Consider the following 27188-nt stretch of genomic DNA (forward strand, 5'->3'; position numbering starts at 1 on the left):
ATTGTTTTTACAATTTAACAATTACTGAAGCCAGGTATGTTAAAGAAGCACCACTTATATTTTTTCGAAATCTATTCATGATTAAATGATAAATGATCATTCACATGTAAAAAAATCACTTCTGGAGTTTTACAGCTCATTATCACGATTCAATTCTAAGGCATACTGCAGTGAGGGACTCCAGATTGATTTTGACCAACCGGAGTTCTTCACCGCGCAATTATACTGGCAGCAACGTCTCCGAACACAGATTTCAGCCACAGAGCATACAGGGAGCAGTGACCTACTATATTCCAATTACCTTCGGGTGTAAATGATTGGTAGCAACCTAGTCTGTAACGTGAAGTCTTTGTTAACTCGGTTATCCACAAATGGCAAGAAGTTTACAATGCAAGAACCACTCCCCTCCCCCTAATTTTTGTAGAGTTTTAAGTAGTAGGGAACTGTGGGAGGCTGCCATGCGCAGCTACAACCCAAAATTTCAGGAAGCTATCCTGAGGTGGGCTGAGGTGGTAGAGGAGGCCTACTGCGAGTAGGACAACCTCCCTCACCTTCTCCTTGCAGCCCCTTTCCCTTTAAGATGGGATAAATAAAGTTGTCTCTCTCTCTCTCTATTACCGACATGCTAAAACTAGCTAATAAATACATAAATGAACAAGAATGGGAGAAGGTCGGGACCTACCTCGAGGCAACGGTCCTGCCACCGGCGCGCAAGCATTTCGACCTGCGGTCGCTTGAATTCGGGCGTGCGCACGTGGTCGGGCAGCAGGACGCAGTGCATCGCAGCCAGCAAGCTCCAGCCCTGCTTGACGTGAGCCTGCTGCTGCGACAGCGCCTCCTGTATGGCGGCCAGGGCGGCACTGCCGTCCACACCGCCGCCGCCACCGGACTCCCCGGGCGACATCATGAAGGCACGGCTGTCTGCACGGCTCAGTCGCCTGCATCACCGACAGAGTCGTCAGGGCAGCCTCCCGTCACTTTCGAAGTGCGTGTTTGAAAATACAACAGTTTTAAGAAATCACAGACGCCAACTGGCCAGGAGCTGACAGAAGCATTTTGTGTCGGGAAATGTAGTGAATGATGTGAAACATCTGAAATAAATGAGCAGCACAAGGGCGCTGCTCCACAAGCCATTGCGGCTTTGGCAGGCCTGTTCTTGTATTCTGCGAAAGATAATAAATAAATTATTATTTTATCATCATCATCATCATCATCATCATTATTATTATTACTATTAAAGACGCTGTAGCAGAGGGTTCTGGATTGATTTTGATACACTCAAAAAACTGCCATATCCACTACAGCAGGCATGTTCATTTTGACCACCTAGGGTTCTTTGACATGCACCCAATGCATGATACACAAGTGTTTTTGCATTCCGTCTCCATCGTAATGTTGTAGCCGGGGCTGGGATCCAACCCACAACCTTGAGCTCAGCAGCATAATGCCATAGCCACTGGGCTACCCTAGGGGGTGATGATATAAAGATATTCACCAAGCAAAATAATTACACATATACTTACCCTAATATATATATATATATTGTTGCAGGAAGAAAGCAGGCCCACGAGTGTAAAATATAGTATATTTACAACTGGTGTATATGGCATTCAGGCAACTGCCAGACTTCGTCTTCCTCTAGTCTAAATCAACTTCTTCCTTCCCTTCACCGTAACAAATATATATATATATATTATTTTTGAGGCAATGGGTCTGTGGGCAACAACAGACACAAGACCAAAATTGAGCTTCAACCCAAGCCACCTATTGGTTTGTTCAACAGTTCCTGCCAGATGTGAAACATAGGCATACACTCGTGTGTCCTCCTGTCTGCACGCTTGCACGCCTCACTCCTTTTTTGCATAATGAATCCTTACCAACTAGCTCAACTTTCTGTCGTTCTAAGAGACATACAGAGTGGTCCATTGTTAAAGGGAACACATGAGTGTCAATCCCATGGAAATTTTCCTCTCTTGCAAGTGTACAATTGCCCTGCTTTGCAGCAGATGACTTCTGGTTGGCGGTGCTGGCACCTTTCTACACACTGATGCAGTGCATTGATGTAGCTTCAGCATGTACACCTGTGAGCAAAAGTATACGGACCAGGGATTACGCGATAAAAATCATTCTGCTCTGTCGTTTAACTGAACTTGAAATTAAAGACAGCAGTCCAAACTTGGCATTACCAATTTTCTAGTGCACTCATCAGTTTCCGTTTATGCATGTTAATTACAAAAAAATTCTGTTTTTTTGGCCACCTTGTGGTCTGTATACTTCTGCTCACAGGTGTGCATGCAGCTGCAGCCCCAACAGAGTGACAGCAGTACATTAGAGTGTTCCCTTTAACAGTGGGCCGCACTGTACATTGCATTTGCTGCGCATTGCCTGTGTGATACCACTGGAGCCGGGGATCTTGCATTGGTCTCTCTCCTCTGACCATGCAATAATAGCAATAACAAAAAAGCAAGTCACATGCCAAGCCTTTTCTTCCTCGTCTTCTGCTCCTGCTCTAATCCAACAAATGACACTTGCTGCCTATCGTTTACTGTTGATTGAAGACATTTAGCCAAAAAACGATTTTTGGTTTGTTGCTTTAAGGTAACACTTGTTCATAAAGGGTTAATGGCAGAGTGAATACTAGGCTTCAAGAACAAGACAGGAACTAACAGAACAGCTAAAACATTCTATTCTTAGCATACTGAAAGGTATGCAGTTTTTATCATACCATTAACCGCAGATCAGTAGCAATATGCTGAAGATCTCTGACTTTAGCCTGTTAGCATAGAGGGTGTGCTAAAGCACTGTTCTACTTCAGCTAAAAGAATATAAATACCTTGGTATATGAATAAACGAAGGCAATACAGTCAGCTATCGTTGCAACGGGCCTTGATGAAGCAACAAGAAACGTCCGTTTTATCCGAAGTCCGTAATATCTGAAACACCTAACTTCTGAAACTTTGGTCGCGATGTCTAACAATGTTATTGCAAAGGATGAGTGACGAAGGTCCAAAGTAAAAAAAAAAAAAAAAAAAAAAAAAAAATCAAAACAAAAAAAACAAGCAAACAAAAAGTCACAATTTCGCCCCAAAGGCAAAGCATTAATTGCGATACCAAATTAGTAGACAGCTATGTGAAGTAAGGATAGCAGTTTTAGCTCACTCGATGACCACAGAAAGTCTCTGTCAAAATGTTGGAGTGAGTAAGCAGGGCAGCAGCAGTGAGTGAATTGACCTTCGTGCTGTCTCTTGCTTCAACGTGAACTAAATGTCTAAAGCACGTCGCATACGAAGCTACCGGCGCTAGGCACACTTTGTCCACATTGCAGATCACTTTCTAGATATGGTGGCCACGCAGCTGGCGGAGTAGAACCCCCCTCTCCCTTGCCTCTCCCAGTGCCTCGCACATGAAAAAACACAGCGCGTTTCTGCCCCGGCTTCCTCTCTCGTGAGTGCGGTATTGAGTCACGGTCGTCGGCTGACCTTCGCAAGTCAGTTGTCAGCCCGTGTCGACACGGCAAAAGTACAATTTACACGTCCCATTTTGAAAGAAAGTGCCGTTAATTTTGTCTGCTGTAGCCGATAGTCCATTGTAGCGTGGTCCATTAAAAGTTAACTTCATTGCATTAATAAAATAGGTAGAACAACCTAAGGTTGAAATATGGGCTGCTATATCTGAAGTAAGTGGGTCCGCTGTAATGAGCGTAGACAGTAGATATACGGAAACACAGGAAAAAACAATAACAGTAAAGGGGAAGAGAAATACAGCCATAATGAAGCACAGACCACTATGGGGATACAAGAGGTACGAGGTGCTCTGGGGTATGTAGAAAGGTGGAATGGTTCCAGGACTTACTTTTGGAAATGCGGTTGTTTGCTTGAAATCAGGGGTACAATCAGGACTGGATGGAAACCAAAGGTCAGTGGGTCGCCTCACATCGGGCGCTCACGGGAAGACTACAAATGAAGCTGTGCAAGGTGATATGGGCTGGACTAGTTTTGAAGTGAGGGAGGCTCAGAGTAAAATTGATTATCAAGAACGACAGGAATATGGAAAAAGGTAAATGGACCAGGAGAGTGATGAAGTATCTGTAGGAAAAACATTGATTCACAGTGGAGGAAAATAACTAGGAAGCTTACCAGCAAGAATACGAACCGGTATGGTGAGCAACATGGCAACAAAGAATATCAAGTGGAAAGTCAGAGAGGCTGAAATAATCTCACAGGTGGCAGCAAGGGAAAAAAAACCTGCCCTGAGTAGCTACTTATGAGGAAAAAACGATATCAAGAAAGAAACAATTTGTGATAACTCAAAGGGAAGCTCATTACTATTCGAAGTGAGATCAGGATGTCTCAGAAGACGCACTTATAAAGCGAGACATAAGAAGGAAGAAGAAGCATGTGCTTGCTGTGGTAAAGCTAGGGAAACGATGGAAGATGTTTTATTAGAATGTGAACATATCTGCCCAGCGGTCGATTTAGGCACCTCTGGCCTCCTTGAAGCCCTTGGGTTTAGAGAGAACGGCAGGAAAGTAAACATGCCCGCAATAAAGATCAGTAAGAGGTGAATGGAAGATTGGTGGAAGAAAAGTAGGCAAATGACAAACAACGGAGGTGTACAAAAACAAGGTTCCCAATAGGGAGGAGGAAGAGGAATAAATTTTATTTGTGCACAGCAGATTTGAGACCTACGCCTCTTTACCTAAATGACAGCCTCGAGCCCTTGGGTCCTGGCGGCATCTTCGGCCTGCTTCCCAATAGGGTTTCAGAAATTTTGGTGATGGGAATCATCTTTGTGTTTTTTTTTCTTTCTTTCTTTCTTTTTTTTTTTAGCGTAGGTAGGACATTAGGCAGTACAAAAACAAGAGCTTGGTAGCGCAACCCACCACCCCGTTCCAAAGGGGACACTCACAGCATCCATCCATTAATTCTATACGTTTAGAGTCAATCCTAATCACGTGATGATTGTAAGCAGTAAGGACTAATCTCCGTATTCAGAAATGCGCCTTAACTTGAACAAAGGTGGTTGAGTTCAGGGAAACACGAGGACAAAAGAAGGGACATCAGACACACGGGCGCTTAACTTGAAGCCATGACTTGACTTGTGTGAATTCCAGCTCAATATAACGGCTGAAACGAACATGCCCTAAACACTTCTTCCGTTTCCTTTGCCGAGTTCCCGTCAGGTGTCACCTTGAGGCGGACTAGACCAATTCAAGTGATGGCTTCAAGCGAAGGCGCATTTCTGGGTGCACAAGGATGAGACTCTCCGGGAGCGGAGAGGGGCGGGCGTGACCTCACCTGTGCAGCTTCCGGCGCTTCTCCTGGTCAGGCACAAACGTGGCACTGTTCATGGACATGAGCGTGTTGGCCAGGGCAATCACTGACAGCAGGTGGTTGGTGGTGACGGCCGTTGACAACTCCCAGTGGCCTCTCGACGAGAAGCGCCGAGCCCGCTCCTCTTCCTCAATCTGCTCCTTGGGCACCGGCATAGTCACCACCTTGCGCTCCTTGCTGCTGCTGTGCCATTGTTGCCAACCGCAAAGGTTTAATATTTTTATTTACAATGCTTTAAGCCCATACGGGCTGTTACAGGGTGGAGTCACACAGATACAACAAAATACAGTCAACCATCAATCAGTGTACTAGTGCAATCACAAGAACAAAACCAAAAATGCAAAAAATACAATTCAAAATTTTCGTTGGAAAGGTGTCGAGCTGGCAGTGTCCGTGAAAACTTCTGGACTTGGGCTATTCCATTATGCTATAGTGTATACAAGGAATGATTATTTGTATGGATCAACTCGTGAGTTACATGGTAAAGATACATGGCTATGATTGTTGAAGAGGCCCACTAACATAAAACACTAAATCAGTTTAGACTGGCAAAACACCCTTTCAAAACAACTTGAAGGGGCAGTGCAAGACGACGAAAACAGAAGGCAGGAACACACAGGACAATGAAAGGTGTCCTGTGTTCTGCGTGTGTGTCCAACGCTGTCCTGCATGTTCCTGCCTTCTGTCGTCGTCTTGCACTGCCCCTTCAAGATGTTCAACCAGTACCAACTCACCCAAATCTTTATTCTTGTTCAAAAAAATATTTTCATAAATTTCATGGTAATAAGTTCATTATAAGAAGAGAAAAATTAAATCCAAACTTCCATTTTTTTAATTACACGCTTAAACCCCAGCATAGTTTTTACACACACACACACACAGAGGGAGAGAGAGAGTGCGAGTCTGTGTGTCCGAGAAAAAAAAAATTATGGGGTTTTACGTGCCAAAACCACTTTCTGATTATGAGACACGCCGTAGTGAAGGACTCCGGAAATTTCAACCACCTGGGGTTCTTTAATGTGCACCTAAATCTAAGTACACGGGTGTTTTCGCATTTCGCCCCCATCGAAATGTGGCCGCCGTGGCCGGGATTCGATCCCGCGACCTCGTGCTCAGCAGCCTAACACCATAGCCACTGAGCAACCATGGCGGGTTGTGTGTGCGAGAAGCCTCACAGTTCTTGCTGCTGAGATGCATGCGCACAAAATATTGGGGTAGCTGTGCCTATGTAAAAATTCTTGAAGCTTGCTCAGTCCTGGGCTGTTTGTAGTCTATTTTCAGTAAAAGAAGTTGTCAGTTTTGCCCAAATGGCAAAACCCTGACAGCAACAGCAAGGCTCAGCATTATGCTTGCACTGCTTGGATGGTGGTGTGGGTGCGACTATACATGAATGCGACATATACACAGGTGTGCCAACATTTCTAGCACCCTTAAATGCTTTAACATGCCGCGTAGGGCTTGTAATGACGTGTAAGGGGCCCTTTCTGGTTTGCCAAGCCTCGTATCCGACCACGGTAGCTTAGCGCAAATTAATCAACGGACACAAAGACAGCAAAACATACAAAGGTGGGTGCTACTATCAGCTTCTTATTCACATGTACAGTCGCGGTCAAAAATACGCGGCCCACGGCTCCAGTCGGCGGAGCGGCCGCGAGCCGCACCGCGGCGCTCGCGTCGGCGCTGCGAGAGTTTGCGCTCTGACGACAGGTATCTCCCTCGCTATCTCGAAACAGCTGAACGATGCACTTGAACTTTATCAACCGTGTTACGTATCCGCCCGAGAGCGAGGGAGATACCTGTCGTCAGAGCGCAAACTCTCGCAGCGCCGACGCGAGCGCCGCGGTGCGGCTCGCGGCCGCTCCGCCGACTGGAGCCGTGGGCCGCGTATTTTTGACCGCGACTGTACCTGCTGGTGTATGTGCTATTCACCAACACACATAGTGCCACAATTCTGAGCTGCCTGCATTTCATACTCTGCTGTGTGTTTCGGACCAGACACTATGAGGCAAATATGCAGCCCCATCAAATGGGAGGGGAGGCGGAGGGGTATCACTCCCCTTACATGAAGAACACCTACACCACCAGCACTCCACAATAGTGCCACAATGAAACCCAGACGAGGAGATGGGAACATTTCTGTGCTCATGTGCATTTATTTATTCGACACACAATCAAGTACCTAGGCAATGGAAAGTACCGTAAAAGATCTTTTCAAAGTCTTTCTTGAATCAAAAAAGACCAAATCTGTTTATTCATCTGTTGTTCTTCTCTCAGTAAGGGATCCATCGGATGAGCCAAGAGTCAATGACAAATAGCCTTCTGCCACCGTGCCCAACAAGATGGACAGTCAGGGTAAAGTCGATAAAAAGGTTCACTGAGAACTACGCCATAGTCCAAGAAACACTGAGTAAGATCCTTCAGGGAACAGCCTTGATGGCAGATGACAGACAGGCAGAAGAGATACCAAAAACCCCTGGGAAAGTTTGAAATGTTGCTGAGGATGAATACCTCCATGGCTCTCTTTGGTCTGTGTGAGGAACTAACATGGGTCCACTAGTGCTCAACGTCTTGTGCTGCAGGTGTGAAAGTAGCTGCAGAGACCGTACGAGTCAATCTCCAGCGTGCGGTCTGAAACCGTGTTCCAGGAGTTGTGGGACCGCACGAGCGCTCTTGCAACTCAGCTAGGTCTGAAGAAGGCTCGCAGTGGAAGGCCTACAAAACCGCCAATAAGGTTTGAGATGTCCAGCATGTCTCTTCCATCAGTTGTGCTCGATCTTCAAGCAGCATTGAGCAAAGAATAATTTGAGGTGATCGACCGTATTATGAGTGAAGTGCTGCAGCACTTCAATCAGCCTGGCCTGGAGCAGCTAGCGAAATTAGAAGACACGTTGATTGACGCCTCCAGAGAAAGACAATTCTCGGCTGACGACCTCAACGCAGCATTAGGTGTGCATGCAGATGATTTTGATCTAAGCAGTCTCTCAGCACGGTTCTTACTCTTTCCTGCCATTTTGTCCAATGTTGAGTTTTTATGAACTGAAAGCATTTCAAAGACTCTGCAGGCAAAATCTGAAAAAGTCAATGAGCTGCTAGACCAAGTCATCAAACACACGCAACTTCTTTCTGTTCCTGATCTGTAGCTTTGGCAGAAGGCTCACCATTTTACCCCGAATGAAAAGTTATTTGTGGAACCGCATAACGCAGAGGAGGCTAACACCTATTCTCACTTTGCACATTCACAAGAAAAGGACTGCCATACTCAGCTTAGAAGATGTGATCGAAGAATTTATCACCAGGACTGCTGAGCCACTTTTGGTCTTTGAGCAGATCAGTAAAGGGTGCATCTGTCATCATGCCTTCGAAATCTGGAGCAGACTGCATGCCCCAAGTATTTGTCCATCTCTCTCCTGTTCTCTCTCTGCTCATTACCTCTGCCTTGAATTATCAGATGCGAGTCAACAGGTGGGCCATTTAGAGTCGTATGATGAAGCGGCACTGCCTTGAATAAGCTTGTGCACATTAAGGAATCGTTCTGCAGCGAGCAATGCATACTGCGGTTTTCTGCACACCACTCTTCAACATCCCTCTTCGGGCGCTGTTTGTTTCAATGCATAAAGCAGACCAGAATGCAGCTTGTAAACAAGCTCTCAAGCAGAAAATAAAAAGAGTGGATATTTCATTGAGCTTCGTGTGACCACAAGGAGGACTGCTAAACCCTAAGTTTTCACTTGTAGACCGATGCATTGCTTCGTCATTACTTGTATATATTACAAATGCTGCAATTACACCTTTGAAGTATTGATCTTTCTACCTCTTGCAATTAAACATGTAGAGCTGTTCATATGTATATCTACTGTGCATGTGTATACATAGTACAAAAATAACATCTTTCATTTCATGTAAACTGCCCTGATGAAAAAACTCAGTTTCCATGTGATACTGCATTAAAAGCAGAGCCCAAGGGCGGGCGGCTTTATGAGTGTATGCATCTCGTGTGCTTATGTTTGTGCGATTCCTGTTAGACTGCTCGCCCCTATTTTTCTTCTACACTGAATCTGCAGCTAAGGGTAAAAGGATGGAAAGAATAAAGCTGCTACTGTTTTGTTATTGTTTTATGCCATATTCTTTTCACAAAGCTTTCTTTTTTTTTTGCACACACTTTTAAAAAGAACTTGCAGCATGGACACTTTTGGGAATAAAAATGTGCAAATCTCAAGAGCAATAAATATCATCCACCAAAAATTCACCTTCAGGTGTTTGACTGCGAGTCGGCCTAGTTGGAACATATTCATATGATTCATATTGATTCATATTGTTTCTTGCTTTTCTTGTGTGTGTGTGTGCACACTTCATAAAATTAACAGATGAAGCGCACACATAATTAGTGTTTACATAAGCTATTAGAGAGCAATCAGCTGCAGTAGCCATGTAGGCTAAATGTACTGCAGTGCAAGAGATGCACGGAAACAAAATATTCCATCAATAATATCAAATGAAATCAAGCCATTTTTATTTCCCAGAAAGAATAGATTCTGGAGAGGTTTATTGGCTAAATGCTGTTATGGACAGCTTGACTGGGCCAATGAACCTTTTACAAGGGTTCAATATGAGGTTAACATCTCATGAATTTTTTACAGATAAAATATAGAAAGCACAATGTGTTTTTTTTTAACAACAAAAAATATACAAAAAAGCAAGACGAAAATGCTGCCGTTTCCTCCCCTTCCCAAGTCACTGCCCCAAACACAGTGAACAAGCAAGATTTGAGGCCACTTGCATGGTATTGTCACAATGAAAAAATACTAATAAAGTTTGGCAGAAAAGTGCAGTCTTCAACTGACACGTATCACACGATATTAGAGAGTTTCAGTGTATCCACAAAATTCTTGCCGCTTACATTTTACCGGGTTACAGAGCCACACCTTGTGGCAAAGAGTTTAACACAGCACACAAAGCTAGTACTTCAGTGACCTACCATATTCTACTTAACTGCTGGTGTAAAGCGTTGGTAGCAACACAAACGTTAATGTGCAGTCCTTTTACGATTTTTCCTTCGACGAGAACACTCACGCAACACAAACATCTTTCAAACACATCGTAGTTGGATAAAGCGTCACAAGGTGTCGCTACCAGCTTTGCTGCTACCATCCACAGCGCCAGTAGCCCAGTAAACAGTAAATGTTAAGAAGTTGGTGAACAATCTAAAACTCTCTACTGGTTTTAACAGTCTCCATGAGCTTCACAGAATGTGGATTTGGGCAAGTTGGCAAGTAAAAAAGTTGGTTCAGTGTACTTGGGAGGGGATCACTGGGAGAAAGGGACATGTGCAGCAGATAAAAAAGCTACACGTTGTACACGTCCCTCTCACTGCCATCCCATCCTAAGTGCGTTACAAATTAAATTAAATTATGTGGTTTTACGTGCCAAAACCACTTTATGATTATGAGGCACGCCGTAGTGGAGGACTCCGGAAATTTTGACCACCTGGGGTTCTTTAACGTGCACCTAAATCTAAGTACACGGGTGTTTTCGCATTTCGCCCCCATCGAAATGTGGCCGCCGTGGCCGGGATTCGATCCCGCGACCTCGTGCTCAGCAGCCCAACACCATAGCCACTGAGCAACCACGGCAGGTCTAAGTGCGTTTCGAGTTCCAAGTGCTTTGCCTGTGGTACAACACAAAGAGCAGAAGTGCAATCCAGGTACTGCTACCTGATTGGTGCTGCCTCATGGGACGGGGGCAGCATGCGGTAAGTGTGGGTGGGCAGCAGCAGGCTCATGTGGCTGCCTCGTGACAGCAGGCCAAAGCAGATGGGTCGCATGGGGCAGAGCAGGCCCAGTGTGCCTTCGCACGCCTGCACATATCGCACCCCACCGGTAAATTTTAATTTAACTCTAAACTAGTGTTAATCATTGAGAGATCAGGTTTCAATGCGATTAGCATTCTTACGATACTTTGCAGACTTTGCAATACCCATCTGTGTTGGGATTTAACAGTTTTCCTTTTACGCCAAATTGGGTCACTGGGTATATCCGGATTTTCATAATAATCATCGTAACATATTGTTACACAGCAGAAAACATACCCCATCATCAATTGCACACGCATCAGAAGGTAGATTGCAAAATGCAATAACATCGCCAAACATCTCCAAAACATTCATGCACCCCCAATTCTTAATTTATTGTTTGTATCGTTTTATTTTTCATTCAGAAACAGTTTAATTCTGAACCAGAATACAAGCGCCAATACTGCTTTTTTTTCTTAAAATAAATATATCTTTTTCCCCTTCAGAGTTAAGGCCAATATGCTGATACTGTTTTCTTATGATATGTGCTCCCATGCAGCAGCAAGATAGTTTTTATCACTAGTGCTGCCTTTTTGCATGAACCTGTCTTGTGCTCTGTGATGCTTATTACGTATTCCAAGTTTATCTCAGAGCTATGTCATATTTTTAAACTTGATTCGCTGTCTGTCAACCTTTTTCTGCAAGGGAATTCGGAGACTTGCTTTTTCTATCTCGTATCTGCACTTCTTTTTGTATGAAATGCAGAAATGAAGTGAACTGAAAGTCAACTGAATACTGGCACGCACCTGGCTGTACCATAGGGCTACAGAGCAAACCGTTTTGGCGTCTTCGAAAAACAGACTTTGCAGTTGTACAAAAACAAGACCTTGACCCAGGGATCGAATCCAAAACCATTGCATTCCCTCAGCACTGCTGCCACATCACTAAAAGATCTGACAAGGACGTTTACAGTTGAAGTTTATTGAGGTTTAAGTGATGCGGTGGAAGGCTGCAGATTAAGTCTGAACACCTGGGGTTTTTTAAACAGGCACCTAAATTTAGGTATAAGAGCATTTCTTGCCTACTGATCCCATCATGCCTCCAATGTGACCGCCACAAGCAGGAATCAAACCTGCAACCTTATGCTCAGCAGTGAAATACCATAGTTGCTGAGCCAGCATAATGGGTCTGGGTACAGTGAACCCTCGCTCGGTCTGATCTAAATTTGCACAGCAAGATCATGTTCCATAATACTTGCAAATGACTATAGCTCACCTTACCTGCTTGGTCCAATTTCATTTCGTTACAATTATTTCCTTCTTAAGAGCCCAGAAGCATATACATAACGGCGGGATACAGAGGCATGCAAACATCAGATAATTATAGTACAGAAAATGTGACAGAAATATACAGCTACAATAGTTATGACAAAAAAAGAACAATTTTCAACATAAGTAAATCAACATTCAAGATGTGTATGGTGAAACAGCAGATAATGGGGAACATCAGTGGCAGAAAGTGCATCTCATATCACCAAAAAGAAAGTGATACTAATGAAGAAGTAGAAGAAGAAGAAGAAGCAAACCACGTGAAAGTAATAAATAAATAGACAAAAGAGTCAGGAATGCGGCCTATAGACATGTTTCCAAAGCATGTGTGATGCATCTTTTCAGGAGCGTGGCTAAGGAAGCTATGTGAAGTGAACTGATAGCTTCACGCAATACTTTTTGTGATCAGCGCATGAAAATATGCGATCAAGAAGGGCATTCCACAGCACTATTGTACTGGAGAAAAATTATGTGTTCACAGATGATGTGCGACAGTTGACACGACATAATGTTGCCTAGCTACAGTTACTGCAAGAGGGTACTCTAGATTGTGGTTTTAATCTATCGCCTATTTAATTTTTAGTCCTCTCCCACAGCACCATTCATAGCCCAGAGCGGCGATGGCCTGGAAGTTTAAGTGTTTCTCAAATGAAGTCATGCGTGTTTCTCTTGCTCAATGTTTCATGCATTGAGCTATGTTTCACGCTTGCATATTCACACTCATTCAGTGCATTAGGTTTCTCAGAATCATCGGGCAGAATTTTCTAGCAGCCATCAACAAGCACTTACAAGTCAATGGGCCATCTATGACATCATACTGTGTTGGCCGAGCCACATGATAGCGCCACTATCAGAAAGGCCAGACAGGTTTCCTTTCATGACACACTCCCTTCCCTCCTGACCACCAACCCATCAAGGTTTTGGAATAGCATTAAACCCAGAAAAAAAGAATGTGATATTTCTTACAAATTTCGGTGACGATGACGTACGCAGAGAAGACTGTTGCCATGTGTTAAATGAAGTGTTCACGAAATCATTTTCAGAGTGCCCTGCTGTTGTACCACCACCATTTCACAATTGTGAATTTGTTCCCACGAATCCTGAGAACAGTGATTTTTCGGGCATTGCCAAGTTAATTCACGGATTGAAATTGCCATCCAGCTGTGGTGTTGATAACATCAACTCAAAGATAAAAAAAATAGTAAAGCATACTTATCTTTCTGTCACAACTTTTCGCACAGTCTCTACAGTGCTCTGAAATTTCAGACAATTGGAAAGTGTGGAAGGTGGTTCCTGTTTTCAAATCTGGTAACCCCCAGTCACCTTAGAATTAAAGACCTATTTCTTTAACAAGCATCCCCTGTAAACTTCTCGAACACGTTATCTATTCTCATTCTATGTCATTTTTGGAAAACAACTCTTTCTTTAGCAAATCTTAGCACGGCTTTCGTAAGTACTATTCCTGCGATACGCAGTTTTATCATTTACCGATTGCATAGCATCAGTTTTAGACAAAGACTCAGTTGTTGACAGCATCTTTCTAGACTTTGCCAAAGCCTTTGATAAAGTAACCCACCAATTACTTCTTTACAATTTGAGCATTCTAAATATTGACCCTAATATCTTAAAATGAAGTGACTGTTTTTTGACTAATTGCTCACAATAAGTAACCAGCAACAACTGTGACTCGAATTTTTGCAAAGTAGGTTTAGGTGCTTCCGCAAGGGTCCGTTTTGGGCCCTCTGCTTTTCCTAATATATATAAATGACCTTCCTGACACAATTGCTTTCAATATAACATTGTTTGCTGACGACTGTGTTGTTCATCATGAAATAACTAACAAATCTGACTACTCTGTCCTCCAGTCTGACTTGGACAGTATTTCTAACTGGTGTAGCAAATGGTTCATGACTCTTAATACTAGTAAATGTAAGAGTATGACATTCTCTCGCCGTTCTAACACCGCCGAATTCCTTACTTATGAGATTGATGGCACATTACTAGAGCAAGTAACCTCCTATAAGTACCTTGGTGTGCACATAACAAACGACCTCTCATGGCATACTCACATTAATTATATCATTTACAATGCTAATCGTACACTAGGGTACCTATGTCGCAATTTTTCTGAAGCACCAAGCCATTCAAAATTATTACTATATCCAATGCAGATTAGATCTAAACTCGAGTATGCGTCTGCTGTCTGGGATACGGGCTTACGTAGCCTTGCAGATACAATAGAATCTGTTGAGAATTGTTCAGCTCACTTTATTTTATCAAACTGTTCTCGTATTGCCAGTGTTTCACTGATGAAATTTAATATTGGCCTTCCTAACTTGCTCTTAAGAAAAAGACCACATCTTTGTCTCTTTCATAAAATTTTTTTCTTGAACCAGTCATTGAAACACTAACTTTTATCCCAACCATTATATTTGTCATCCCGCACTGATCCCCAGTATAAGGTCGCCATTCCTTTTTGCCAAACTAACCTGTGTCAGGATTCATTTACAGCCAAGACTAGTTCAGAATGGAACCACCTTCCCAGCACCATTGCCAGCATTGAAGATGCACAGCTGTTTAAGGCTGCCATCGTTGAGCAGTTCTCAGAATAACCTGTGCTACTATTTGTTAATTCCGTTTTCTGTTACACATTTACAATAGTGTTGCTTACGGTACTGTCATTGAAGGCATTTGTTATTGACCTCTGCTAGAATAACCTGCTCAGTTAATTACTAGTTTTCTATTTTATTTCATGTATAATGATGTTGCTTCTGTTATTACAATTGTATGAACAGTTTGCCCACCCCCTCTGTAATGCCTTTTGGGCCCTGAGGGTATTCCAATAAATAAATAAGGTTTCACATCTAGGATAAAAAGAGTTTAATATATGAAATTTTTTGTTGGCATTCCATCATTTCTAATGAAAAGAGGAAGGGGGCTCAGTTGCTTCAGACGTAAGACAAGGGTACACAAGAAAAACTGTACATTGTGCTGTGTGTTGTCCCATGTACTTACTGTGTGCGTGTTCTTGCAGGTGTACTATAACAATCTCAAGATGACCAATTAAGAGGAAGCTTTAGCTAAGGCGTGACTCTGATTTCCCTATCCAAATACATGTAAAATACAGAACTGCCTTTACGAGACAATCACTGGGGCATTTTGAATGAAATTTGTTGCATTTGAGAGAAACTGTTAAATTATAGTGACTCTAGGAAGCGGAATTATGAATCAGGGCCAGGAACTTTTAGAAAAATTGATAACTTCAAACAAAATTTGAAGCACAAAGTTTGCAAATCAATAACATTGCATTAAAGAGAGATATCATAGTTCTGTACATTGCATCTGTAAGAACATCTAAAGAGGATAGATTCAATTATGAATTTACAATTTGCGTGAAATTTTTTACAAAGATTACGAGAATTGTTCAAAAGCACTACTCACGAATTACTGTTATATTTCACAGTGGTGTATGATACGTCAATTTTGTCTGCTTCAGATGTATAATTAAGTGCAGTTGACAGCCCTGTGAAATCGTTTATTGTTGCTGAGTCACAGAGTTGTAAACTGATACTTGAGTTTTTAAAATTTAGCAGTTTTAAATTATTCATGGTAAATCATCAATGGCCTTAGTCCCTGTATTTTAACCTTTCCTCTTAAATGCAGCAAGCCCCATCAAATTCGGTTCAGTGGTTGCAGAGAAAGAACGATTTCTCCACTGCCACGCAGCTTTAGATCCGAGCTCGCGAGCTAAAGCTTCCTCTTAACAAGGTTACATTAACAAGGTTAACCACTGCTTCACACCAAACTGATGGCCTTGCCTTGTCTAGGTCGTTGTCGAGACCCCAAGCATGCAGGAGGGACAGCAACAGCTGAGCAATCTCCATGGTCAGGTTGGTCTCGGCCAGACTCAGGTGCTTGTGCTTGGCACCACCCGCCCCAGTCACTCCATTCTTCGCATCTCCTGGCTGTACAAACGGGCAAGAAAAAAGAGCGGGGCATTGCGCTTCGAACAGAGGCCTGCACAAAGTGCTACTCGTAAACCAAGAATGAAAGAATGAATGAAAGAAACTTCATTCCACTTTTCACAAAGGGACAGCAGACAAAATGCTACAGTGTAGTAGCTTCAGTGTAGCTTTGCCCTCATACATAAACTTGGCGTGACCGCCTGTAATCAAACACGACATTGCACAGTTTCAATCGCGAATAAAGCTGCAAAAGTACACTTACACTAAACAAGATGACACAAAATGAAACCTGCAGATAAAGTGCAAAATTTTCAGCCAAGCATTTACTAAGTGCGTCTCAAAGCCAGTCGTAAGTACAGTAAAAGCTCGTTAATTCGAACCGCAAGGGGAAGCCGCTTCAGTTCGAATTAACGAAAGTTCGAAGTAACGAAAGTGAAGGAGGGCAACAGTACACTGCGATTTGGAAGCAGTAGGGCATGTCAGAAATTTGGCTTGTCAGAAAGTGATGGCGTGTGCCGCGGGCACACGCCATCTTCAAGTCGAAGCTCTGGGTCCGACTGTGCCACACCACCGATGTCCACCGAAACGAACGTTAGCCGAGGCTTAACACCATCACAATGAATCGCGACGGCCGGTACCTCCTAAGCTGAAAACAGAGGTGCACAACCGATGAAGACTGCCGAGACAAAGACGCTGAACATGTGAAGGTGGCGAAGGGCCTGATACGTTGGTTCTTGATTGCAAGCGCAGCTGCAATGTACTTGATTTGCTGTGTTTTGGAGCTTGCCGTGCCATCTCCGCACAACATTAGCAGCTGCACAAGATTCGCAAACCCTCCGAGATTCGCAACGGGCAAGAAGTCTTGGAGGTTACGTAGAACGGAGAGGCGGCAGCTGCCGCTGCCTTCTGGCTGACCCCGCGTCGGTTAGATTTGTTTCCGATTTTGCCTTCTCTCGCCGTTCTCTCCGTTCCGGAGGCAATGCAGCCCTGTTTGTAGGCAGTAGGCGCGTTTCTCTGGCCGTGTGCCAGGTGAGCGTAGTTCGAATTATCCGTGAGGGAACCTTCTCGCGTTCGAATTAACGGACTTTTTTATACATAGATTTCTATGGAGCTTGGCCGGACCAAATCGTACAGTTCGAATTATCCCTAAATTCGAATTATTGAAGTTCGAATTAACGAGCTTTCACTGTACACCGAATTGAGTAGTGCAGTATTATTTGTTAAGTGAACTGCACGGCAAACTGTATAAAGCTTTCTTACCGCAAGAGCATAAAGAGTGCTAATGTCTTGCATTGCATTGATTTGTATTACGATTCATTAATAATGTGCTTAATAAATATAGCACTACCACTGGTAAGTGCTTTTCTGTAATTTTCATCAAGCACGGCCAGCTTCAAAACTTTGCCAAGTGCTGGTTTTGCGAGAACTTTGAATTCATGTGTACGTAGCACTTGTAGTCAGTAGAACAGCACAACACGATGAACTTCAGATACACGGCATAAGAAAAGCTGAAGTGAGAAAACAGTGCAAAAGAGATGCTCTTCCGTGGGAACGGGTGGACTAAGCTCCGCTTTAAAGGCGTGTACCCCAAGACAACGATGGCTTCCTGCGGAACTTGTACCGACGGCATTCGTCAGATGCGAAACAAAGGTGTACATTGCATTTGCTGTAAATTATCAGCGTGATACCAACACAGCCGAGGATCGTGCGTCGGCCTGTCTCCTCTGACTGTGCTTTCAAAACAATGTGAGTCGTGCACCAAGCTTCTTCCTTGTCCTTCGTTTCTGCTCTAATCCAACTTGCTGCCTATAATTCGGCGCTGGTTGAAGATGTTTAGACAGAAACTTTGCACGCAAAATGAAAACTCAGCAAGACGAAAAATATGTGGATGCAACACACATGTTGGAATCAATGTGAAGTGGGCAAATGAATGCTTTAGAACTGATGGCGATACGTACAATTTTGTTTACTTTCGTGCTGTACAACATGCCATCTCATGTAACGTCTGTTTATTCCCCATAAAAAACAACACCTTTATTGGCATGAAATTTTTATGCCTGTGCACTAAATAGCTCACAAGCTCTGCCAAAATGTGAGCACCAAATCGAACGAATGCACAGTGTGAATGTATCAGTGATGTCACAAGGACGAAGGCAACGTACGATGCTTGCTGAGGGAAGAATGGTGATGACAGGTGTGTGCGCAGAAAAGTATGACACATACCAAAGCAACATTTAGGAAATTTGTACCTCTTGTGAGACAGAGGGACATACCCTGTCTCGAGTACTGGCCAAGAATGGTAACAACCCCATTGGCACACACACTGAATGGCTAAATCAAAGTAAGCAATGTAAACAAAACACCTGTGAAACATAATTCCCAATTTTACAAGCTGACCAGTGTAACTTTGGAGATGTATCCATGAGCTGACATTATATACGTTCAGGTTTTACGTAGAAGTCAGAGGGGGACATGCCAATTCTGGAAGATTGGCCAAGAATGGGCATGCATCGAGTGGTACATACAGAGTAGATAAATGAAATATTCCATCATATATTATACACCATTTTCATTAACATAGTGGTATGCTTTAGAGGTGTCTGTGAGCCCACATTAAACCTTGATGTTTTATGCAGGAAGGTACTTTTCTGTTAAGCGAAACACAGATGGGCATACTTGGTCAGCACACAAGTATTAAACAAGCCCCTTTGTGGATACTTTCACATAACTTTTGCATATATCAACAAATATATCCGGCGAGATAGTAACCGACCTAACAGCCAGGCTAGCCAGGATGAACCCGAGAAATTTGGCAAAACAAGCTTTACTTTAAAAATATTTTTTCGAGTGTGTTACTGATATTTACCTTTAGCATCCCTTTAATAATAAAGACTAGCCACTAGAGAGCTCCCCACATTTTTGAATTTCTGAAACTATAGCTCTAACATGTGCATCAGCTACAACGGCCCCTTATTAGCAGGTGCATAAAATCCATGGAACTTAATTGCAAACCACTGTATATTTATTTATATTTTTCTGGTAGTGAGGCACCTTGTTTTCTGGGTTCAGTGTGCTGTGTGCTTGTTACCAAGCGGTTGGCTTTACTAACCCATTAAGTGTGGTGGACGAGTTTTACTCGGTTACAATTATTTTTGCAAAAAGTGCAAAGGATGAGTCTGTCTTGTCCACGTCTTTGGGCACTCTTTCCAAGTGTCAGTAATGGGCCGGGCTTACCCAATCAATTTTTACACTCTGCCGAGTTCTCTTTTTGGCCACTAGGGGGCCTACGGGTTCGTCCTGTAGAGATTTCAAAAATGGCAGTGGCCAATTACTTACCCTAGCCCCGCATCAGCTGACCCCGTCTTATGCCTGCAAAATTTGCCGATTTTGACACACCACCTAGTTCCTTGCTGTCTTCGATCGCACTTGCCTTCTACAGGCACACATTCTGTAATCCTAATGAACTACCACTTATCTGTCCTATACGGCAAAAGGGCTGCAACCTGAATCCATTTTTTCCTCTTAATCTCCAATACAATACTACTGGCCACTCCCATTTCTTCCCTACCCTACACCACTGTCTTCCTGTCTCTTAACGTTACACCAAACACTGTTATTTTACATCGCTTGTAGCGCGGTTCTTAACTTCTAAAGCTTCTTTGTTAAATTTTTTATTATCACAGCCCAATAGGTTAGTCATCTAAGGATGTTAAATTACCCAAGAGTAGAAACATTAGGTTGCATACCTTGCCGCCTCCTGAAGCATCTGCTTGAGACGTCTTGATGCCAACGCTCTCTGCCTTGGCTTGAATTTTTGATGCTGCAGTCTCTGCAGTGTCTTTTACTTTGGCGATGAAACCTGTTCCACAAAGTTATGCAAAATTAGACAGCATTTTTTTTCGTGGCAAGAACTTCTGCAGATCAGCAACTGCAAGGTTGTTTAGAGACAAAAACTGGACTGATCGCATGTGCACTCAAATTTATTACAGCAGATAAGAAAGTTATCACAGCATCCATTGTAAAACTGTTAACAGGTGAACGAATGCTGAGAGTAAAACAATGACTGCTGGTGATGAATAACTGACGCACAAGTTTAAAAGAAAGCACACACTGTTTGACTTGTACCTGAAGTCGCAAGGTTATGTTCACATAAACAGAAGTGCAGTTAAATATAGAAATAAATAAACAAGGTTAACTGTTACTGTCACCGGAGGTAGCCTAAACTTTCAGCTGCATTAAGCAGCCTGCTGATAATTAAATATGGTGAATGACGAAAGCAGGAGTGCCTATTTAGTGCTAATTGTGTTGACGTGTAAGAGGTAACTTATTATACAGTGACCCCTGTTTAAAAAGAAAGCTCACAATTGCAATTAAGTTTTCATTGATTACTGCTTACGGAAAATGCTGAGAGTAGGCATATTAAAGCTACTTGAAGGCTTTCAATTAATAAACTGCATGTTTCAACTGATTAGTCCTTCCAATTACTTTTTTACTGCCAGGCACTGGCTAACACTGCCAGTGTTAATCATGTACACATACACACACAATCAGAAATGTGGACGGGTTAACTCGACTGCTTAATGTTTTGGTTAATTGGAGGAATTCCTTACTTAAAAAGAGTAGGTGGGAGCCCCCAGCACAGCACGCTTGATCATGTTACCACCTGCACGCTTACTTATGATTCCCCCCCCCCCCCCAACCTCCCGATCCCTCCCACTCGCCTAGCTCATGCGCGTGGTCACATTACTACGCACTCGCCTACGCCCCCATCCTAGTGTGTTCTCGATTGCACCATCTCCAACACTGGGCGCACTGGAGTAGGCTAGCCCTCACATGTTTTCCCTCGCACCCACAGCAAACGCCGTGCAAGGCGTGGTCTTACCTCACTTGAACTTTATACGGAATCTAGGCTGCTTCTGGCAGATGTTGTTGGGTGCTGATGAAGGAAAGATAACGCTTTTTCAATGCAAGCCCAGTGATGGTTTTGGTTTTGCATGCTGTACCGCAGAATTTATCGGGGGCTATATTTAAGGAGGCTCCCCTTAGCTAGAACTCTGTTTTATTCGAATAAATTTTCTGTTCCCCTTGGTTGGAGTTCGAATTAATGAAGTTCTACTGTAGATATGTACAAGGAAGGACGAAAGTTTATGGAATGCAGGTTTTGCAGTAATATCATGTCAGCGCAGTTACAGCTTGCAGCCACTAAAACAGTAAAGCACTGTGCTGGCTGCACACAACAGTACACATAACACATTTCAAGTTTACCCTGCATGCACAGGTTGAGAAAACATTCAGCTTTTTTTTGTTTTCAGATCCGACGTCCAGTTAAATTCTGAACCTGCCTATACCAGATAGCAATTACATGCCTGCCTGGCAAGGCACAAGACGCAGAGAACCACATCATGCCTCATCCGACCACGAGATTGCACTGTCTCCAGGATGGGCCCATTTAACTAAGCAAGGAACTGGCCAAGCAGATGTGCCAAATGCCAGGAAAGAAGGCACAGAAAGTTTCCCTTTAATAAAGAAATTATGCCCTTCAGGGTGTTACGCCTTCTGACAAAAACTGTTTATTACTTAAAGTTACATTACTGTGAAGCACGGCAGTTGGGCGCGAAGGAGGACTCGCGCAATGGGAGCGCGGCCGTCTGGCATGGCCGACTTAGACGCAAACACGAGTGGCACTAGTAGCCAGCAGTACATAACACATTACATTTTTTTCTTTTTTTCAGAGAGGTTAGGTGTGTTCAGTCCACACACATATTGGAATTCAATGTTCAACAGTCAGCTAGGACTGGCACAGTTCCCTGGAACATCAAGGGTGGAACGATTTGTTGGCCATAGCGAGTGATGGTAGGTCTAAGCGATTGGCGTGTATGTGCCTGCTGGAACGGGTCACTGGTCACTCGTGGAAGTAGACTTGGGTTCACTCCAGTCTCCAGGTGTCCTTTGCAGCGAGTTACAGTGAGCAGGATGTGGAACTTGTTCCTGTGAAAGTGTGCACCTTGACTAGATTTTCCCACATCAGATCGAGGCAGGGAACCGACTTCTGCAAAATACAAGGCAGTCACATGCTGTCGATATGAACATACACTTTCTGGCCTTGAAAAAGCGGAACCACGTTTTTTTTCACGTCGATGCTGATGCTCCTGGCAAAGTTTCAGCCTTGCAGTTGTAGAGTGGTTGAAGCTGCTGCGCTGCTGTTGGTTCCAGTGTTCTAATTTTCTGTCCTTTCAGTAGCTTGGACACTGACAGTAGGCTATTCATGGGAGTGTCCCTGAATTCCATTAGAACAACTCAAATTTTGGTACCAGCCTTCAATGCTTTTCTGAGAGTGTGTTAGATGGTCTGTACTGATCGTTCTGCAAGTCAGTTGGACTGAGGACAGTACAGGGAGGATGGGTTGTATGAAATTTCCCAGATTGTAAGAAATCACTTCAATGACTACGAGTTGAATGGAGGGCCATTATCACATGCCACTACTTCTGGAATATCAAATCTGGCAAATGTGTTTCAGAGTAAACATCACTTTTGTTGCTGAAGTTTCATTAAGATGTTAAACTTCAACGTACATATTTGGTGAAATAGTCCATGACAAGCAAATATGTCATCTTGTTCAAGTGAAAAAAAATCATATGCAACAATTTGCTAAGGTTGTGTTGGGAGAGCTCTATCCAACATAGGCTCTTGTTGGTTTGAGCATTGATGCTGCTGGCAAAGTTGGCAGTGCAGAATCATATTTTTAATGTCAATATTCATTGTTGGCCAATACAGCGTAGCATGAGCTTTTCTCTTTGTTGCAACAATGCCTTAATGAGCAATATACAGGTGCTGTAATGTATCTTGCTGACTAGAGGATGGATTTATGAGATGTATTCCACGAAAAAGAAGGCCATCTGAAAGGTGCAACTCCCTCTGCCATTGTAAGTATGGCCTCACCAGTTGGTAACCTCCATTAGACGCTGGCCAACCATTATGAACATAGTGGAAGGCTTTCTAAAGAACAAGATTTTCTGATGTCTCATCACAAAGCTGCTGTAGTTTTAATGATGATGAACTGATCAAAGTCACTACTATGCACTGCTGCAAGTCTGATGTGTCCGTGTGGACTGAAGTGTCTGTTAACCGTGACAAGGTGTCTGCAATGGTAAGGCACTTTCCTGGTACATACACAAGGTGAGCATCGTCCCATTGAAGACATAGCAGCAGGCATAGCAGTCTTGGTGTTATCGCATCAAAGTTTTTTTTGCAAAGAGTGATCAGTGGCTTGCGGTTGGTGTGGACTTGACTTGAGGGGCGACTTCAGACGGTTAAAGCTTCAATCCGTATTTGCATCCCACAACCATGCTGTATTATTCTTGAGAAAAGCTTGCAGCTGTGCAGTCTCTGTGGATGCATGTGGGACAAACTTGGCTAGAAATGTGACCATCCCCAGCAATCTTTGCAGCTCTTGCTTGTTGGATGGGGGTTTCATGGACATAATGGCTTCTAGCTTAGAAGGATTTGACTTCAGGCCATTTGGAGTTGCCTAGGTAGCAAAGGCTTGCAAGTGTGACTTTCATCTTGAAATTATTTAGCTAGGCAGACTACATCTACCACTTGAAGCTTTCCGTTGTGCTTTGGTAAGGTTTTGGAAGCGACGAGAATGTCATCAAAATAAGGAGGACCACTGTCAATGCTTGGAAAGACATTATCCATGGCTCGTTGAAAGAGTTTGGGTGCACTTTCGAGGTCGAAGCAAAGTAAAAAAAATCTGTAGTGGCCCCGTGGTGTTGCAACCATGCCAAGTTTAGAAGTGGACTCGTCTAGTTTCAGCTGCCAGAATGTCGACTTCGCATGCAGCACTGTGCACACCGTGCAGTCACTCAGCCGAGTGAGCAATTCTTCTTGTGTTGGTATACGAAAGAGTTCACATTAGATTGCTTCATTCAGCTGCCTAGGATGCAAACAAGGCCTCAAAAAGCCAACCTTTTATGTTATCACAACTAAAGCAAGAAACCAGTCAGTCAGTTCTGTGACCTTTGCAATAATGCCGTTTTTTTTTTCCATTGCGTCTAGCTCTGTTTTGACTTTGCTTTGAATGGCAAGAGAGATTTTCCTTAGAGCTGCTATAGTTGGCATTACATTGTCTTTAACGGTGATGCTGATAGTGCCCAATTCCCTCAGAGACATCAGCATAGGAGTCTAGGATAGCTTGAGTGCCACTTGAGATGGAGGCTTGCCCACTGTATGCCTTACGTTTGCTATAGGTGAAGCTAGCACCATTGAGGTGAGCAATTAGCTGCAGATCCTTGCACGCTGATGCCCCTAGTACTGGGAATAGTTCATTGTTTGCAACCACAAATGTCAGAATGTGATTCTTGCCTCTGACTGTAGATCTTAGTTTGCATTCGCCCACAACTGGAAGTTGACTACTGTCACATGCGAACATTTTTACATTGTATGCTGTAAGTGAAGGACGTTGTTGGCACTTTACGAATGTGCTGATAGGAATTATATTGACATTGGTGCCCATGGCACACTTAAATATCACATTCACACCATTACCAATGACAGTCTCTGCCCATTTGGACGTTGTACAGAGCCTTCACATTGTCATGCTGCTAAGGCAGAGAGCGTCATGATCTATGGTAGACGAAGAGCTTTTTGAGCCACGTCCATGAGCTCTCTGTTGACATACTGCAGGAAAGTGCCTAAACTTGCCACATGAGTAGCAGAGACTGCCATAAGCGGGGCAGTTGCGTGGTGCATGGCTTGTGCAATGTCTTGAGCATGTGCGTTGAGAGGACTGGCTGAAGTTGACATGTGGCTGGGACTTCTTGGGACGTGTGTTGCTCTCCACTATCCTGCTGTGTTGGCACTACAAACAATCCACTGCTACCTTCATCTGTTTTTCTTGCGAATTACCTGCATGTTGCTTGGAAATTTCTGCTGCACTGCATGCCGAGATAATTTTTTCCACCGTCAGCTTAGGCTCTTGGAAGAGATGTTCTCAGAGGGCGTCATCCTTGATGCCGATTATTATGTAGCAGCCAATGAAATAACTTTCTTGATTGCCACAGTCACACTTACATGTTTGCACAGAGAAAGAATTGAGAGAGAGCAATTTGAGAGAAGTGAAAAAGTTGTCGATGCTTCAACCCAGTTGCTGAGTCATGGAGTTGAATAGTGGTGCAGCCTGTGTTACACTCTTGTACGGTGTGCACAGGTGAACTGCTTCAAGATGGTGGCGACGGTGCCTGGCACAGTCACCTCTGGCAGATATTGTTGCAGTGGGACCAAGAACATGCGGGATAAGTGCCTTTCTAACAGCAACAGGATTTGCTGTGTATTCAATAGCAGCTTCATACATCACGAAGGCTGTTTGCCATTCTCCCTAGGCAGTCGACGGGTTGTCGCTAGGTTCAAATGGCAGCGGCAGTTGCTAAAGTGCACTTGCTATTTATTGTGGTGTTGTCAGTGACGAAAGTTGCTGTGTTGTCTTCAGGCCACTGCCATTGATGTTGATCCTCACGCTTCCGACCCCATGCTCTGTCTTCTGACATAAACTGTTTATTGCTTAAAGTTACATTAACGTGAAGTGCAGCCACTTCCACGCCAAGGAGGGATCACACAATGGCAACATGGTTGTCAGGCATGGCCAACTCAGACAAACAAAAGTGGTACTAGCAGCCAGCCATACGTAACAGAAGGCATATATTTGTTACGCTGAGAATATTTAGGTAAGTTTTGTTGTTTCACTGCGTAATTCTGCAGAGAACATAGCCGGTCACTGACACATCAGTAGGGGTAAGGTAATACAGACAGCCATATCAGCAGATTCCTGCACTCTCCTATGCACAAGTCATTCAATAAGATAGCAGCAGCAGCAGCAACCGGAAACCACGGTGTTCTGCAAACTCCTGGAGGGAACACAAAGAAAGCTTCACTTCAACAGACTTCTTGCTACATACCTGAGAGCTTCTTGTGCGTCTCTGGCGAGGAGGACAAGGTGAGGTACTTCTGGTACTCCGACTGGTTGATGAGGCCCTGAGACTCCAGGGTGCCTGGCGACATCCCCGAATATTCTTCAGACAGTAGTTGTACTGCACGGTGCAAAGCCCAAGATCAGTTAGGGAACACTGGTGCTGCCAAATGAATAGATCCAGCTTAAGCAGACGCTTTTCAGGTTGCAGATGCAGATACCTTGGAAATTAATTCATCTAGCCATAAGCTACGCACAATAGGGGCAGAGTGAATCGGTTGGAAACTAAGCAACGCTTTACAAACTGCACAGCAAGCTGACATGTGTGCATTGTTAATCTTTTCTGGTGACTGTTTATCAGCGGCTAACAACTATTACAAAGTTATCCCTCGGCACAAGATGCGTCTTCCTGTGTCGGAACTTTCTCGCATGTTGCCACCGATTCTATAGTGAAGGAACCTTGTCTAATCGATCGTAAGCTTGAAACGAATAGTAGTGTTCATTCTGGAACATGTACAAACACCAGCAATTATGCCGGCATGTATGATGAGCCAAGTATAAACATTAAACAGCCAACGAACTTGACCAGTAAATCAGATTTTGACAACCAACGATGGTGCTCACTGCTGCCGTTGTGCTTTGATGTCACTTGTTATTCTGAGCACAAGTTCACCCAACAAAGAGTTTAATTTGTGACTCACAGTCTTGTTATTGTCTGGCTATTTACCATCATCGCAATGTGACAATGCTATAGCATATCTTCTAACAGAGTACAGCATGAAAGGTTATTCAGGCCACCTATTCTGGCAC

General features: G+C 43.6%; 1 protein-coding gene across 6 annotated transcripts in view; it reads right to left on the reverse strand.

The window, feature by feature from the left end:
* The window catches only part of Rbcn-3B (WD repeat-containing protein Rbcn-3B), a 170238-nt gene that overhangs the window by 53616 nt on the left and 89434 nt on the right, over positions 1-27188 (reverse strand). For 3 of the 6 annotated variants that reach the window (XM_070536879.1, XM_070536877.1, XM_070536878.1), the window contains 6 exons: positions 26368-26499; positions 20161-20273; positions 16268-16414; positions 11042-11187; positions 5298-5516; positions 683-938 (listed from right to left, as the gene is read on the reverse strand). In XM_070536879.1, the coding sequence (XP_070392980.1) occupies positions 683-938; positions 5298-5516; positions 11042-11187; positions 16268-16414; positions 20161-20273; positions 26368-26499 (1013 nt within the window). The remainder of the gene's footprint in view (positions 1-682; positions 939-5297; positions 5517-11041; positions 11188-16267; positions 16415-20160; positions 20274-26367; positions 26500-27188) is intronic. The other 3 variants (XM_065429602.2, XM_065429599.2, XM_065429600.2) reach the window with 2 other exon arrangements.

This window comes from Dermacentor albipictus, chromosome 4 (assembly GCF_038994185.2).
Source record: "Dermacentor albipictus isolate Rhodes 1998 colony chromosome 4, USDA_Dalb.pri_finalv2, whole genome shotgun sequence".
Classification (NCBI taxonomy): domain Eukaryota; kingdom Metazoa; phylum Arthropoda; class Arachnida; order Ixodida; family Ixodidae; genus Dermacentor; species Dermacentor albipictus.